The sequence below is a fragment of the Alosa pseudoharengus genome, unplaced genomic scaffold (assembly GCF_046254945.1).
Source record: "Alosa pseudoharengus isolate Yale_2024_CS ecotype anadromous, Long Island Sound unplaced genomic scaffold, YU_APseudo_1.1 YU_APseudo_1.1_scf_24, whole genome shotgun sequence".
NCBI lineage: Eukaryota > Metazoa > Chordata > Actinopteri > Clupeiformes > Clupeidae > Alosa > Alosa pseudoharengus.
The window spans coordinates 19,143,176-19,157,831 of record NW_027468689.1 but is presented as its reverse complement, the minus strand read 5'-3'; the positions used below and the strand labels follow the sequence as shown (position 1 = coordinate 19,157,831).

The 14,656-nt window shown below is 37.9% G+C and overlaps 1 protein-coding gene across 3 annotated transcripts; it reads right to left on the bottom strand.

Annotated features, from left to right (window-relative positions):
* Positions 1–6,332: 6,332 nt before the first annotated feature.
* Positions 6,333–12,864, bottom strand: LOC143142473 (uncharacterized). 3 transcript variants are annotated; one of them, XM_076303380.1, is made up of 7 exons: positions 12,744–12,864; positions 11,941–12,222; positions 11,560–11,811; positions 10,055–10,327; positions 9,347–9,601; positions 8,844–8,993; positions 6,333–7,012 (listed from the first exon to the last, which is right to left on the bottom strand). In XM_076303380.1, exons 1-7 carry the CDS (start codon positions 12,805–12,807, stop codon positions 6,873–6,875), a joined length of 1,416 nt encoding a protein of 471 aa, XP_076159495.1. In that variant the 5' UTR covers positions 12,808–12,864; the 3' UTR covers positions 6,333–6,872. The 3 variants fall into 3 exon arrangements, with proteins under 3 accessions (XP_076159495.1, XP_076159494.1, XP_076159496.1); XM_076303379.1 differs by lacking the exon at positions 6,333–7,012 and adding an exon at positions 7,967–8,641; XM_076303381.1 differs by lacking the exons at positions 6,333–7,012; positions 10,055–10,327 and adding an exon at positions 7,967–8,641.
* Positions 12,865–14,656: the final 1,792 nt, after the last annotated feature.

Below are 14,656 nucleotides of genomic sequence, written 5' to 3'. Positions count from 1 at the left end.
CCTGTCTAAAGCATGTGCATTGCGGTCTCTTGCACGAAAAATCACTGCAAATAAAATCTTTCAACAGGATACTTTGTGTGTGGATCACTCTCAGCACCCATTCTATTAGGTTTGCAATGTGCATGTCTTTGTAATCATTCCCACAATAAATATTAAATGTTTTAATGACTGATATAAAAAGTATTTATTTTTTGAATAACAGCGGGAATATGAAATGATAACTTTTTATTAAAAAGATATTGCAAGAAGTTATATATACTAATTATTGTTTCTGCAAAGGCAGTGATGTTACATGTTGCAATATATTAACACAGCAAAAAGAGCAGAAGGACAGGGATGAAGAATCTGGAGAAGATGATGACAGGACAACGGATGAGGACAGAGAGGAGTAGTAGAGGCTACTGTAGTTCTTCACTTTGTTACTCAATTGTGAGTCACAGCAGAGGGCCAGTGAATAGCTATTTTCAAAATTATTGTGGAATTCAGAAAATATTTGAGGATCCAAATTATTCCTGAACACTGAACATTTTTATCCTCCAAAAATCTGTCTAAATCGGCCCCAAAAACTCAGCTTAATGAGAGTAAAAACGTGACCAAACCAAGTTTAAATAGTGATTTTGAATCTTGAAAATGTCAGATATGGACTCAACATCTCCAGTAACCCCTAAAAACATACTAACATTGTCCATTTTGGCCAAGCAGCTCTTATAATATCATCAATATAGGCGATTATGCTAATTTATGCTAATTAGTGCAATTACACAAATTGCACAACATGTGCAAATTAGCATCCGGCAGTTTCTACATGCTGGGAACCCATACTATATATTTCCATCATAAAACTTTGGTGTACTCAACATTTCCGGGTCCACAATGGGGCTCTATGGGCTGTCCACCGGACTATATGTATAATCTCCTTTTCTTCTCTTCAGATATTTGTCCTCCTCCTGACCTCTGCAGCTAATCTCTTATTTCCATATGGATTGAAGGGAGATCTGGACACTGTGGGCAGTTGTTCGTCTTTTCTCTTCTCATACTACAAACCTAAACTTTATTTATGAGGTGAGCTCTGTATTAAGAACAGTGTTGGGAGTAATGCGTCACAAAAGTAATGTAATTACTGTAATGTATTGCTGTTTGCGGTAACGTGGTAATGTAAGGCATTACAAAAAAGAAATTGGGTAATATTTACTCGGTACAAACTTCAGTAATGCGCGTTACAATGCATTTTAACCCAAAATTAAGCGCTTGTTTTGTTTTGATACATATTCGCAAACACCACCGCGAGAACAACAGACGAGAAAAAATCCGCGCAAAATAGTAGAACGTATCTCCTGATACTGGTTGAAGATGACTGTGGCTGCAGCAGACTCAAAGTCGGACTCTATTTGCGGGATGGACATAAGCCTACGCTCATTATTTTTAGCTTGTCAGAGACAAGGATATGAAGAACATAATAGTTAGTGCACTTTGTGTGCGAAACCAAAAGATCTCACTATGCCTCGCGAAATAGCACAAGTCATTTAATGAAACATCTAAAGTGGTGCCACGCTAATCTTTTTTTATTCTTGATAAAACACAAACTATGTTCTTCTAGTGCATGACAGCTTTGAGCTGTGAACTTGAATTAAAGAGAATAAAGGGATAGAAATGCAGAAAAAGATTGTGTAGCCTGGCAGTGCCACCGCTCCCACCACGCGCATCACGCACTTTGCGTAGGGCACCAAAGGACAGAGGGGGCACCCAAATGTAACCAATGAATAGTAGCTTTACTGCAAACTGCGTTTCACTCTTCATCAATAACGTTTACAATGTCAGAATGCACTAACACCTTGGTACATGGAAGTTTGATACTTTTTGGGTTCTCTCAATCTCCACCACGTAGTACTAGTAGAATGGAATTGGTGGGTCTTCAATAATTCGTTTCCCAAGCATTTAGGCTACATGAAGCACATGATATGCCAAGTCGACAAAAAATCCATTCAGATAGCTAGGTGGATACCAGGCTCATAATTCACTTTTATTTGCAAAACGAAATGTGAAGCAATGAAGGCTGCTTAAAACAACTTAACATTGTGCATATTATTGTTAATATTGTGCTATCAATGTAACTCAACAAACAAGGCTTGTAAACAAGAGCTGGCAAAAGGGCATTATGAGAACGTAAAGATCAATGCTCTTAAAGTGACCGTGCACCATTTATAAGAAAACAGCATTTCTTCAGAAATTAATGTTAAAAAACACACAGTAATGGTCTGTATAATAGGACTTTTATTTTACTTTAGGTGTTTGAGTTACCATTTAAATGTCACTCACTCAAAGCCACTCACTTAGGGCACCGAAATGGCCAGTAGGCCACCATCTTGACATGTCTTTATTAAGCTTTGATTTACAATAGGCTCTCTATTGAGCAGGCCTAGGCCTTAAAGTTACAGTAGGCCTATGTATATCACAATTTACCAGACTTTGACCTTTTGTCGGTTTTTAACAAAATTCTGACTATGATTGTTCCTTGTTTTGCATCATGAGCACTGCGCCTATTGCATTCTTACTGTATGTTGTTAGCCTTAAGCCTAGCTCAGTCATTATGCTATACCACATCTCCCTCCATTGGAAGAGCAATGAGCTGCATTGAGCGTAATAAATTGCATTTAGAATGGCAAATCCATATTTCTAGATATTTTGGTGAAAGTAACTTAAAAGTAATGCAATAGTAGTGTAATGCCTTACAATTCAGAGACAGTAATATTATAATGTAACAAATTACTTTGAAATGACAGTAATAAGTAATGCATAGTACATTACGATTTTGAAGTAACTTGCCCAACACTGATTAAGAAATATTTATAGATGTGCACATATGTTTATGCTACATATAGGGTGAATTGTCCTAATGTGGGACACTTAAGATAATGTATACTGGCTTAACATCATAATCTATATCCAGTCCAGAATGCAAAATTGTCCCACATTAGGGCAATTCACCCCTATATTTACTACTACAACTAGAACTGCAGACTTTCTTTTATGCTAAACTATTTATCAAATCTGTCAAGAGTATCAGAAACCTAAAGAAGGACATGACATGCAGTAGCGTAGTAAAAATTTTTTTTTGTTGGGTGGATCAAGAAACATTTGACCGGCTACCAAATTTTCCTTAACTATTCCTTGACCTTATTTTATTTCGATGTTCTTTTGTCTGCTCATGTTTGTAAAACACTTTGAATTACCTGCCTATGAATTGTGTTATGAGCAAATTTGCCTTTCAAGTATGCCCACTAGGGGGGGATGTTACATTTTGATGTCAAGCTTTATGCAGCCATCAGTCTATAACAAATTATTGTAACGTCGGCGCAAAAAGACAGTGTTCGCGTTCTCCCGCGCAGGGGATCCTGGGATACGAGAGCGAACATTTGGGGGGTTTATGTCGTTATTCTCGTTAGTTTTGTGTGTAATGTTAGCGTCTTTATTGTAACATGTTTCCCTTTTAGTTCTCCCTCGTGTGTGATCCTTTTTGTGTGGGAGGCTGCGTCCTCCCCTGTATGTGTAGTGTGTGTGCGTGCTTGACCTGCCCTGTTTGCATTGTGTTCTGTGTCTATCTGTGTCCCGGCTCTCGTTCCCAGTGAATAAACCTTTTGATTGGACAACTGTGTGGTTCGCTATCAAATCGTTACATTATGAATAATAGCACAAAATACCACCAGGGGGCCAATATGAATTCTGAGTTGATTAGCCCACGATGAAACCTCAGTATCTTTGTATCACAGTTGGCTTGAAAGTGGTAAGGTGTAAACAGTGTTGGGAGTAATGCGTTACAAAAGTAATGTAATTACTGTAATGTATTGCTGTTTGCGGTAACGTGGTAATGTAAGGCATTACAAAAAAGAAATTGGGTAATATTTACTCGGTACAAACTTCAGTAATGCGCGTTACAATGCATTTTAACCCAAAATTAAGCGCTTGTTTTGTTTTGATACATATTCGCAAACACCACCGCGAGAACAACAGACGAGAAAAAATCCGCGCAAAATAGTAGAACTTATCTCCTGATACTGGTTGAAGATGACTGTGGCTGCAGCAGACTCAAAGTCGGACTCTATTTGCGGGATGGACATAAGCCTACGCTCATTATTTTTAGCTTGTCAGAGACAAGGATATGAAGAACATAATAGTTAGTGCACTTTGTGTGCGAAACCAAAAGATCTCACTATGCCTCGCGAAATAGCACAAGTCATTTAATGAAACATCTAAAGTGGTGCCACGCTAATCGTCCCCTTAGAATTATAAGGTTCTATCTGACATTTTTGTCAAAATTGAGTTATTTACATATTCTTATTCTGTGACACCTTAAGAAGATGAGGTGAGGTGTTTCTTGTAGTTGTATACATTTTTGGACATTATATCTGAAGAGGTTTGTTCCACTTATCAGTATAAGTCTATGGAATTCTTAGACTTTGAAGCTCAATATCTCAGAACTACTCAGAACGTAGATAGAACCCTATAATTCTAAGGGGACGTAATCTTTTTTATTCTTGATAAAACACAAACTATGTTCTTCTAGTGCATGACAGCTTTGAGCTGTGAACTTGAATTAAAGAGAATAAAGGGATAGAAATGCAGAAAAAGATTGTGTAGCCTGGCAGTGCCACCGCTCCCACCACGCGCATCACGCACTTTGCGTAGGGCACCAAAGGACAGAGGGGGCACCCAAATGTAACCAATGAATAGAAGCTTTACTGCAAACTGCGTTTCACTCTTCATCAATAACGTTTACAATGTCAGAATGCACTAACACCATGGTACATGGAAGTTTGATACTTTTTGGGTTCTCTCAATCTCCACCACGTAGTACTAGTAGAATGGAATTGGTGGGTCTTCAATAATTCGTTTCCCAAGCATTTAGGCTACATGAAGCACATGATATGCCAAGTCGACAAAAAATCCATTCAGATAGCTAGGTGGATACCAGGCTCATAATTCACTTTTATTTGCAAAACGAAATGTGAAGCAATGAAGGCTGCTTAAAACAACTTAACATTGTGCATATTATTGTTAATATTGTGCTATCAATGTAACTCAACAAACAAGGCTTGTAAACAAGAGCTGGCAAAAGGGCATTATGAGAACGTAAAGATCAATGCTCTTAAAGTGACCGTGCACCATTTATAAGAAAACAGCATTTCTTCAGAAATTAATGTTAAAAAACACACAGTAATGGTCTGTATAATAGGACTTTTATTTTACTTTAGGTGTTTGAGTTACCATTTAAATGTCACTCACTCAAAGCCACTCACTTAGGGCACCGAAATGGCCAGTAGGCCACCATCTTGACATGTCTTTATTAAGCTTTGATTTACAATAGGCTCTCTATTGAGCAGGCCTAGGCCTTAAAGTTACAGTAGGCCTATGTATATCACAATTTACCAGACTTTGACCTTTTGTCGGTTTTTAACAAAATTCTGACTATGATTGTTCCTTGTTTTGCATCATGAGCACTGCGCCTATTGCATTCTTACTGTATGTTGTTAGCCTTAAGCCTAGCTCAGTCATTATGCTATACCACATCTCCCTCCATTGGAAGAGCAATGAGCTGCATTGAGCGTAATAAATTGCATTTAGAATGGCAAATCCATATTTCTAGATATTTTGGTGAAAGTAACTTAAAAGTAATGCAATAGTAGTGTAATGCCTTACAATTCAGAGACAGTAATATTATAATGTAACAAATTACTTTGAAATGACAGTAATAAGTAATGCATAGTACATTACGATTTTGAAGTAACTTGCCCAACACTGGGTGTAAAACTAAATGTTTACTAGTTCATACACTTTGCTGTCTGAATCTGATACAGAGGTTGCCTCCATACTTGTTTGCTTTGTATTTTTACATCTGGAATTAATTCAGATGAACTGTTTTGTTTCTATGCATTTGAATTGCTCTCAGTCTTAGTGCCCTAGTAAATAAGTAGACTTGACAAATTAGAGTCTAGCAAGTAGACACTGCTAAATTAATTTGTGCTATTTACCATTAATAATTTTTGTGGAACCCTTAAATATAAATGTATGATGTTCCCATTTGGAGAAGGTTTGTGTCTAGTCTAAAGTCTATGTATTCACTCTGTATATGCAAGCACAGGTGAGACCACCTGCAGGGCATTCTGCCTGTTTCACTTCCGCCAGCGCAGTGTTGGACCGGCTGCAGGGTCATCAGCCGGGAGCCACCCTTCCCTGATGTTTTGCTCCTTTAATCCTGGAACATCTCCTGGTGGTGGAGCAGTGGCAGGGATGACTCCCTTAGGCCCTAGGATCCATCTCTTCCCCTTAAGCCTTGTCTTTTCTGCGGAGCCAGAGCCAAAAGCTGCTCCCTGCTCCGCCTTCTCTGCCAGGCCTTCCCCAGCTTGGAGCTTCTGACACCGAGAGTCTTGAGGAACCGCTGGGTGGGGGTTCCAATGAAACCTCTACAGCCAACCTCCACTGGATAGGTGTAGGCTTGGTTATGGCCTGGTGTATTGCCTACGGTGCATCCCATTTTCTTCCGGTATGAACTTGGGCCTTGGCATTTTGTACCACACTGAGTCTGGCAAGTCTTTTTTAGCTCAAGCAACAGCCTCACCTTCTCCAGTTTGTAGCCTAAGCTGATGGTTTTTTTATCGGAAGCCTCAGGGTGTTTCTCCCAAACAGAGCTGAGTTGGACAGGCATCGGGGAAGGCCAAGCCTTTTCCGAAGCTTGTTGTCGCATGCCTCTGTCTATAGGAGTCTCTGACCTGATGGGGACCTGACTCCTCTAACCGTCTGTCTTTCACCGATTAAGATGACCTAATCCTGATCAAAAGCTGCTGTGAAGAGTATAGGAGAGGTGGAACACCCCATTGCTATTCCTTCCTCCACCTGGTGGCACCCAGTTGTAATTTCCAGAGGTGGAGTAGCAGACTTGAAGGTTGTTGAAGTAGTTGGTTATGAGGCACTGGATGCACGGTGGGATGTGGAAGAAGTTGAGAGCAAACCTGATGAGCTGGAGGGGGACAGACCCATTGGTGTTCACAAGATCCAGCCAAACAACATGGAAATTATATGGCCACTTTTCAGATGACAACAGTACAGTATGTTAAGACACATAAACATACTCCTTTCATATACATAACAAATGTGTGTTACTGTATATTGTGTGGCTCTATCAAAACTGTATCAGTAACTGGAATCACCACTTTTGTGACCTATAAAATGGTCACATAAATGGTCACATAAAATGGACATACAGAGAGAAGCATGTTCTGTCTGCAGGTTGGCTTTATGTCACTACTTTCAGTCATGGTCTCAATTTTTGGTTAATGCATCATGTACAACTCTTAAATTAGACCTGTGCCACAATATCCTGTTCTTCGGAGCATCTCAGCACTGGTTTGTCTGGCATAGAGTTGTGAATAGTATGGAAATTAAGTAGAGAGCTTTTACTTCAGTGATCCACTCCTCACACACACTAGGGCAAACAGTAAAGTAATATATGAATATAAATTTGACAATTTGATGTCAATTCAGTTCTAGTTTTCTTCTGGTATCGGGGCTCAGCACTGGGATGACAGGTGGCTAGGACGGAGTCAGGGTGATTAAATGAAAACTAAGATGAAAACTAGCTATGAAGAAATAATTTAGTTAACTGAAATAAAAATAGGAACCAAAGTTTTCCAAAAACGAAATACAAACAACAATGGATAGATAGATAGATAGACAATAGATAGGCACACAGACATATGACATCCACGCACACATACATACTACAAAAATACAAAGGAAGATATCAATAGTGTGCCATTACAGTAAAGTTAGATTGTAACAGCGGTGAAAAAATGCAGAAAGGTGTAATGGTATCATAGTGCAAGAGAGTGTCAGTAGAAGTACATTGCCAGTGCAAAACACAATATATCAAACATAGAATAATCATTACTTAACTATACATAGAAAAAAGGAAAAGACTTGAAGGAAAGTTTAAGTTAAAGTTGAAAACTGTCCATACAGACAAAAAGACAGCGTGGTGAATTGACCATACAGGAAAGCTAGCAAATTGGGCAGGTGGCTAATATAGCCAGTAAGGGATTGCCAATCAGTCCAGTCCAAGGTAGTTTATATGTATGTATAAAGGCACCCAGATGAAGGCATGGTACAAAGGGCAGTGTGCAGAGCAGACTTAAACACTCAAGTCAATCACACTCCTCCCCTTCTGTGTAGCGTTGAAGAGCTGAATGGCCCTAGGGACAAAGGACCTACGCAGCCTGTCTGTTTTGCAAGACAGAGACAGGAGCCTACTGAACATGCTCTTCTGCTTGGAGAAAGTGGTGCAAAGTAAACAGTCTTCTCAGGGCCCTCTTATCTGCAACTGATGTCAAAAAGAATCAGATTTGACTCTTTCATTGAACCTTTTTGAAACTAGATCATTCTGCAAAACTAAAAGTAACACTAATTTTGCTCTTGTGGAACAAACTAAAACTAAACTGAAATCATAAACAAATTTCAGAGCCATAATAATTCTCGTCAGAGTCGATTTCTGGGGTCTGGATGTGGCCCTGGTTCTCACGAGCAGCTTGTTGCAGTTGCTGAGGATCCGTTCTGATGTTCCTGAGGTAGTAAAGGCTCAGCTCCTCATGGTCTGGTGGGATTAATAAAAGAGTGACTAGGCAAGCCAAGATTATTTTTTCCATGATTTTCCCTTCCCCATCTGAGAGATTTTTTCAGGTATGTCACATGTTAGATAATAGTAATAGTGTAGGAAAGCAGTGCCAAAACACTTCATCCCTCCCTGGGGGACATTTCCTGTGTGATTGCGCAACCAGAGAAGAAAAATCACTCACCATGTTTCCACTTTTGATGTCCGCAGTTCTTGCAGATTATAACCACGAGTGACAGAGTCAAAACCAGTAACAAAAATCCTACACCAGCCAGAAGACCCAGCATCACCTGTTTCTTAATGCAGACCAGCTTGACATCTGAAGGAACTGAATCTAGGAGAGAGAGAAAGGGAAAGAATGGGCGTATGCATTTTTAAACTTCACACAAACATTGTAGTTGTTGTTGTTGTTTTGTTAGAGAGAGAGAGAGAGAGAGAGCGGTATTTTAACTTTTACATTACATATTACATATATGTGTCAAACATACTGTATAATGATTACAGTTGCAGTTATGATTATATATTAGATCTTGAACAGCTCAATAGAGAACAATACACAAAATGATCCACACACACACACACACACACACACACACACACACACACAGACAGACACACATGCATACACACACACACAGGCAGACACACACATAGGTACACAGGCACACACACACACACGCAAATTACCAGATTTTGAGACTTCACACGATACAATTTCTTCATTACTGTCTTGCTCGTTGAGACTGCTACTTAGTCTACATTTGTAGACATCATTTCCCCCACACTTCCATAGCTTTAAAGGGTTAGTCTTCTCCTTTATCACTGTGTTGTTGTGGACCCATGAGAGTGTGATGTCCTCAGGAAAGCTCTTAGGTTCACACCAGAGGATGGCCACACCTGATGAGGAACATGACACGTCCAACTTTGGGACAGGAGCCCTGGCTAGAACAGATGAATTCACACATTATTTGGGTTCTGTCAGAAACAAACATAGCAAGACGGGATATTTCATAAGTTAAGTGTGACAACTTCCTAGACAATCAGCCCCTGTTGTGCCATTTTGATTTTGTTATACTCAGGGGTGTAGTGGTAAAATAAGGTAAACTAGGCATTCTGTGATGGACTGCGCCATGTGGTGTCAGATTTTTAAAAAAGGCATTCAGAACATGTTTGACAATGGTGGAGTTTATTATCCAATGTTTATAACAATACAGTGGAATTAAATGGTTCCTAGAGTGCTGATGAGTGTACACAATTGTGAATGTGGATAATACAGTGTGATGTTTTAATGTTAAAAGTTGCAATTGGTGGATAAAATCTATTTCTGAGATTTCAGAGGTGGATAAACTGCGTTTACTTGCATTTAGCTTCCACTACAGCCCTGGTTATACTTACAGACAACACAAATTCTCTCAGAGTGTGTTTTAAGTCTTTTCCCATTTTTATCATGATGTTCAGCTTTGTATGTACAAGCCATTGACTTGGAAATATTTGTCAGAGTAAAGGAGCCTTGCATATCAACATATGCAGCTGGATAAATCTTTCCCTTCCTCCGTTTATAAATGACCTTGTCACCACATTTCCAGACCAGCGTATCTTCATATTGTTCTTTTGAATTCAGTGTAATGGTATAGGAATCCCCTTCCAATTTGTTTACACATGGAAGCTCTGCGTTGAGAGATGGACAAATCATTAGATCAGTGACAGAAAATACACAAAGATTTCACTTGATGAAGCACATTTAAAATCTTAGATGTGGAGTAACTTCACTGATATTGGGCTTGAAGCTTAACTACATATCTTAGATCTTAGATGTGGAGTTAAGCTTCAAGCCCCATATCAGTAAAGTTACTCAGACAGATTTCCACCTGAGAAACATTGCCAAAGTGCAGCCCTTTTTAAATAAAAAAATCTATGGCATACTTGTAGGGGGTTAAGGGTTATGGCTGCCAGTCTTCCGGTCATTGTGTTCTTTAAACGTTTGAATATAAAGTCATATAGTCACAACACATACTAAGACCATTCTAAGGCAAACCGCTACTGATTTTTCTCTATTGTGTTACATGTTTTTGATAATGATTGACTCTTCTCTATTATTGTGTTACATGCTCCAAATGTAAAGCACTTTGAGCTGCATTCTGTGAAATGTGCTATACAAATAAAGCATATTATTATTATTATTAAAATGTATACTTTTTTGACCAATTCATGAAAAAGGAAATGGCCAACGCATCCTTGTGAATTCAGTAAATTCACTGACAAGTTTTTCACTAACACATATTGACACAATATTCAAACTGATGAACCAAAGTTTTCCATATTACCAAGAATGTGTTTAAGCAGCGAACTTGTATGCTGTTTGCAGTTTTTATGTTGTTCTTTTGTCATTTAATGTAAATCATTTCTGTGGTACCTTGACAGTATCTTGACACAGATGAAGTTACTGGTCCAGAAATGACATGTTTATGATTTGGCTTGATCAATGTTCAAAGTGTCATGCAGGTTAGGGGGATATTTAAATTACTTTGTATACAGTAGCCTATTGAAATACATTAGCATTACAGATTAATCAAACCACACATAGCCTAAATTAGTGAATTAGTAAAACTAAAATAAATCATATAGACCTAAACAAATCACTACCCACCTTGGGATGCAGTTAAATCAAGAACATAAAGACACAAAAACCCCAAAGCAATTTGGAAGTTTATCTTCTCACGTCCCTTAGAAGTGCAATTGGCAGGTTAGCTGAGAGAGACAGTTTCCTGTGTGAGTGTGTATACGTGCAAGTGTATGTGTGTGTGTGGGTGTATGCATGCTGGCATGGTATGGTTGAGTGTGCATGTGTGAGTGCCTTTGAGTGTTAACTATGCCTAATAGATTTTGTTACATATATTTACCAGAGACTCCAGATGATATGATTTCTTCATTACTGTCTTTTGTGTCGATACCATTACTAAGTTTACATTTGTAGCGATCCTTTCTCCCTTGTTTCTGAGGTGTTAGACGGTTAGATTTCTCATTTGTCATCTCATTGTCGTTGTGGAACCATGTCAATGTGATGTCCTCAGGAAAACTCTTCGGAACACACTGGAGGATGGGCACACCTGATGGGGAACATTCAACCTCCAACTTTGGGACCGGAGTCCTGGCTAGAACAGATGAATTCACACATTATTTGGGTTCTGTCAGAGCAAACATGGCAAGATTGGATATTCCATTAGTAAAGTGTAAAAAAGGTTCTAAGTAAAGCCACTGTTGGGTCATTTTGTTGTACTTACAGAAGACACAGAGTCTTTCAGAGAATGTTTTAGTTGAGAATGTGTTCCCATTTTTATATGAATGGTTAGCTGTGTATATACAAGCCATTGACTTGGAAATATTTGTCAGTGTAAGGGAGCCATTGTCATCCACATCTGCAGCTGGAGCAATCTTTCCCCTTCTCCGTTTATAAATGACCTTGTCACCACATTTCCAGACCAGCTCATCTCCATCTTGTTGAGGTGAATTGAATGTCATGGTATAGGAATCTCCTTCAGACTTCTTTACATGACATTCAGATACTGTGTTTAGAGAAGGATAAATCATGAGATCAGTGACAAAAAAGCCTACATTTGACGAATCACCTAAAAAATAATACTTTTTTGACCAACTCATGGACAGCACATCCTTGACCTTGTGTATTCTGTGAATTCACTGACAAGTTCATTTACTTACAATTATTTGGACACATCATTTAAACTGATAAATCAAAGGTTTACAAGACCATGTTTAAGCAGTAAGATGTTTTTGCTGTTTCCAGTTTTTTTTTTTTTTAATTTTATATAAATGATTTCTGTTTTATCTTGACACAAATTAAGTTGGGATTGATCTACAAATGACATGAGCATTATTTGGCTTGATGTGTCAGTGTTTAATGTAATTGAATTAGACTGTCAAGCAGTATAGAGCGATATTTCACTTGATATTCTGTAGCCTATTAAAACATACTAACACAAGAAATGAATCACACCACACATAGCCTAAATTTGTGAATCAGTAAAACAAAGATATTTCATATAGACGTAAATAAATCATCTCTCACCTTTGGATGAATTTAAAACAAGAATATAAAGACACAAAAACCCCAAAGCAATTTGGAGGTTCATCTTCTAACGAAGCGAAAATATTATGTTAGTTGGGAGAGACAGTTTCCTGTGTGTGAGTGTGTATGTATACCTGCAAGTGTGTGTGTGTGTGTGTGTGTGTGTGTGTGTGTGTGTGTGTGTGTGTGTGTGTGTGTGTGTGTGTGTGTGTGTGTGTGTGTGTGTGTGCATGCTGGTGTACTGTATGTGTGAGTGTGTATGTGTGAGTGCCTTTGAGTAGTAATGGCTCAAATAAAGAGGAAATGAATCTGTCAGCATGATCAGTGATAATCAGAACACAAAAAACTCTTTCTGTAATGGAAAAAACTATAAGAATAAAGAATGAAAGATTGTTATCAATTTAGCATTTATTTAAGTCTATTCAGAGGGCAGGTAAAATAGCTCTGTGGTCGTGTTAGTATTATATAGGCCTCAGTGGATGTGCACCCACCTTATAATTTCCCACCCTTTCACTCAAACCAACTGACTGGGTTATTATCTGGTTTAGTAGCAAATGTATTTACTCATCACCCAGTAGATCAATGAGAAATTAATATAATAAACAAAACAACAACATTTGTTTTATATAATAATCGCGATAATCATGACAATTATTCCAATTGTTTTATTCCACTATACAATTTTAATTTATAATTTTGCTTTGTTTTAATTTTATAATTTTTATTGTTTAAGTGTTTTGAGACCATGACAATGGTGATATTACACTATAAATATCAATAAATTGAATTGAAAGAAAAGAGGGCTTCACTGTGTCTCCAAATAACTTATCACAGTTAGTGTACAATAACTTCACAGCAGCTCAGTAGCCTGTAATTATTTAGGCTACCTTTCCATAATCACTCACATCGGTGGAGTTTTAAAGAATAAGGTTTTAAGTCACAAAGATTTTAAAGTGTCCAGAGACAATAACCTTATCAATATCCAAAATAACTTCATATTGTTACCTTAACCTTATATTTTCAATCAAAATATATTTCTTGAGTTGCTCTTAGGCATAGGCCTAAACTGTCATGACATGACAGACATCTTAAGGCTGCATTTATTGAAACAGGATACTAAAATGTTGAAACGTTAAACCAGTCTGTAAACTCAACCCTTTCTTTAAAGAAAAGAAATATTGTATCAAACACAATGACTCCACTGTTGCACAGAGTTGCATTAAGTATCCGAAACACACACTTGAGTAGAAGCACAGATATCTGATTCAGAAATGACTTAGTAAAAGTAGTCTATAAGCATACCACTTAAGTAAAAGTCTTAAAGTATCTATTATTTACAGTACTTAAGTATGACTAGTAGCCCATTATAAAACATACTTAAGTACAAAGTAGTACAAACTCCCTCCCTTAATAAAAAAGAAAGCAATCAGAACTTTGGATATGCTATAGTATTAAGTTCATGCAGCACCTTAAAACTTGGATTATACACTTCATATACAATGTCTTCAATGTCTGAACAAAAGTATGGCTGCTATTAATTCTTCACTGCTGCTTCCTTTTATAGGCCTATAATAAAAGTTTATCCAACATGTTTAGAAAGGCAGCTACATCACACTCCATAAACAGGCTTTGAAAGCCTAAACAAAAATGCTATTAATGAAAAGCAAGCAATTCAAATTCAATTCAATTCTAATTTAATTCAGCTCCTTACAACAGCCTCCATAGGCCTTGGTGTGCTATGTCTTGACTATATTTGCTAAGCCTTAACTCTTGTCACTATGTCTTCATTCATTGCTGTGTCCCGTGGTGACATCAGGTCAGAAAATATCTAACATGCTGAATGGAAACTGTGGCTTTTGTTTTCATTTGCACATTATTTTAGCCTACTTTCTACTTAATGCTGCTAATGAATT

What these genes read in the sequence shown, in the direction of transcription:
- LOC143142473 (XM_076303379.1), bottom strand. Translation starts at nt 12,807, where the DNA reads ATGAACCTCCAAATTGCTTTGGGGTTTTTGTGTCTTTATATTCTTGTT. An exon ending in TGTTTTAAATTCATCCAAAG is followed by an intron (nt 12,223 to 12,743) that starts GTGAGAGATGAT and finishes CTCTAAACACAG; the next exon opens with TATCTGAATGTCATGTAAAG. An exon ending in TGAGAGAATTTGTGTTGTCT is followed by an intron (nt 9,602 to 10,054) that starts GTAAGTATAACC and finishes CATCTGTTCTAG; the next exon opens with CCAGGGCTCCTGTCCCAAAG.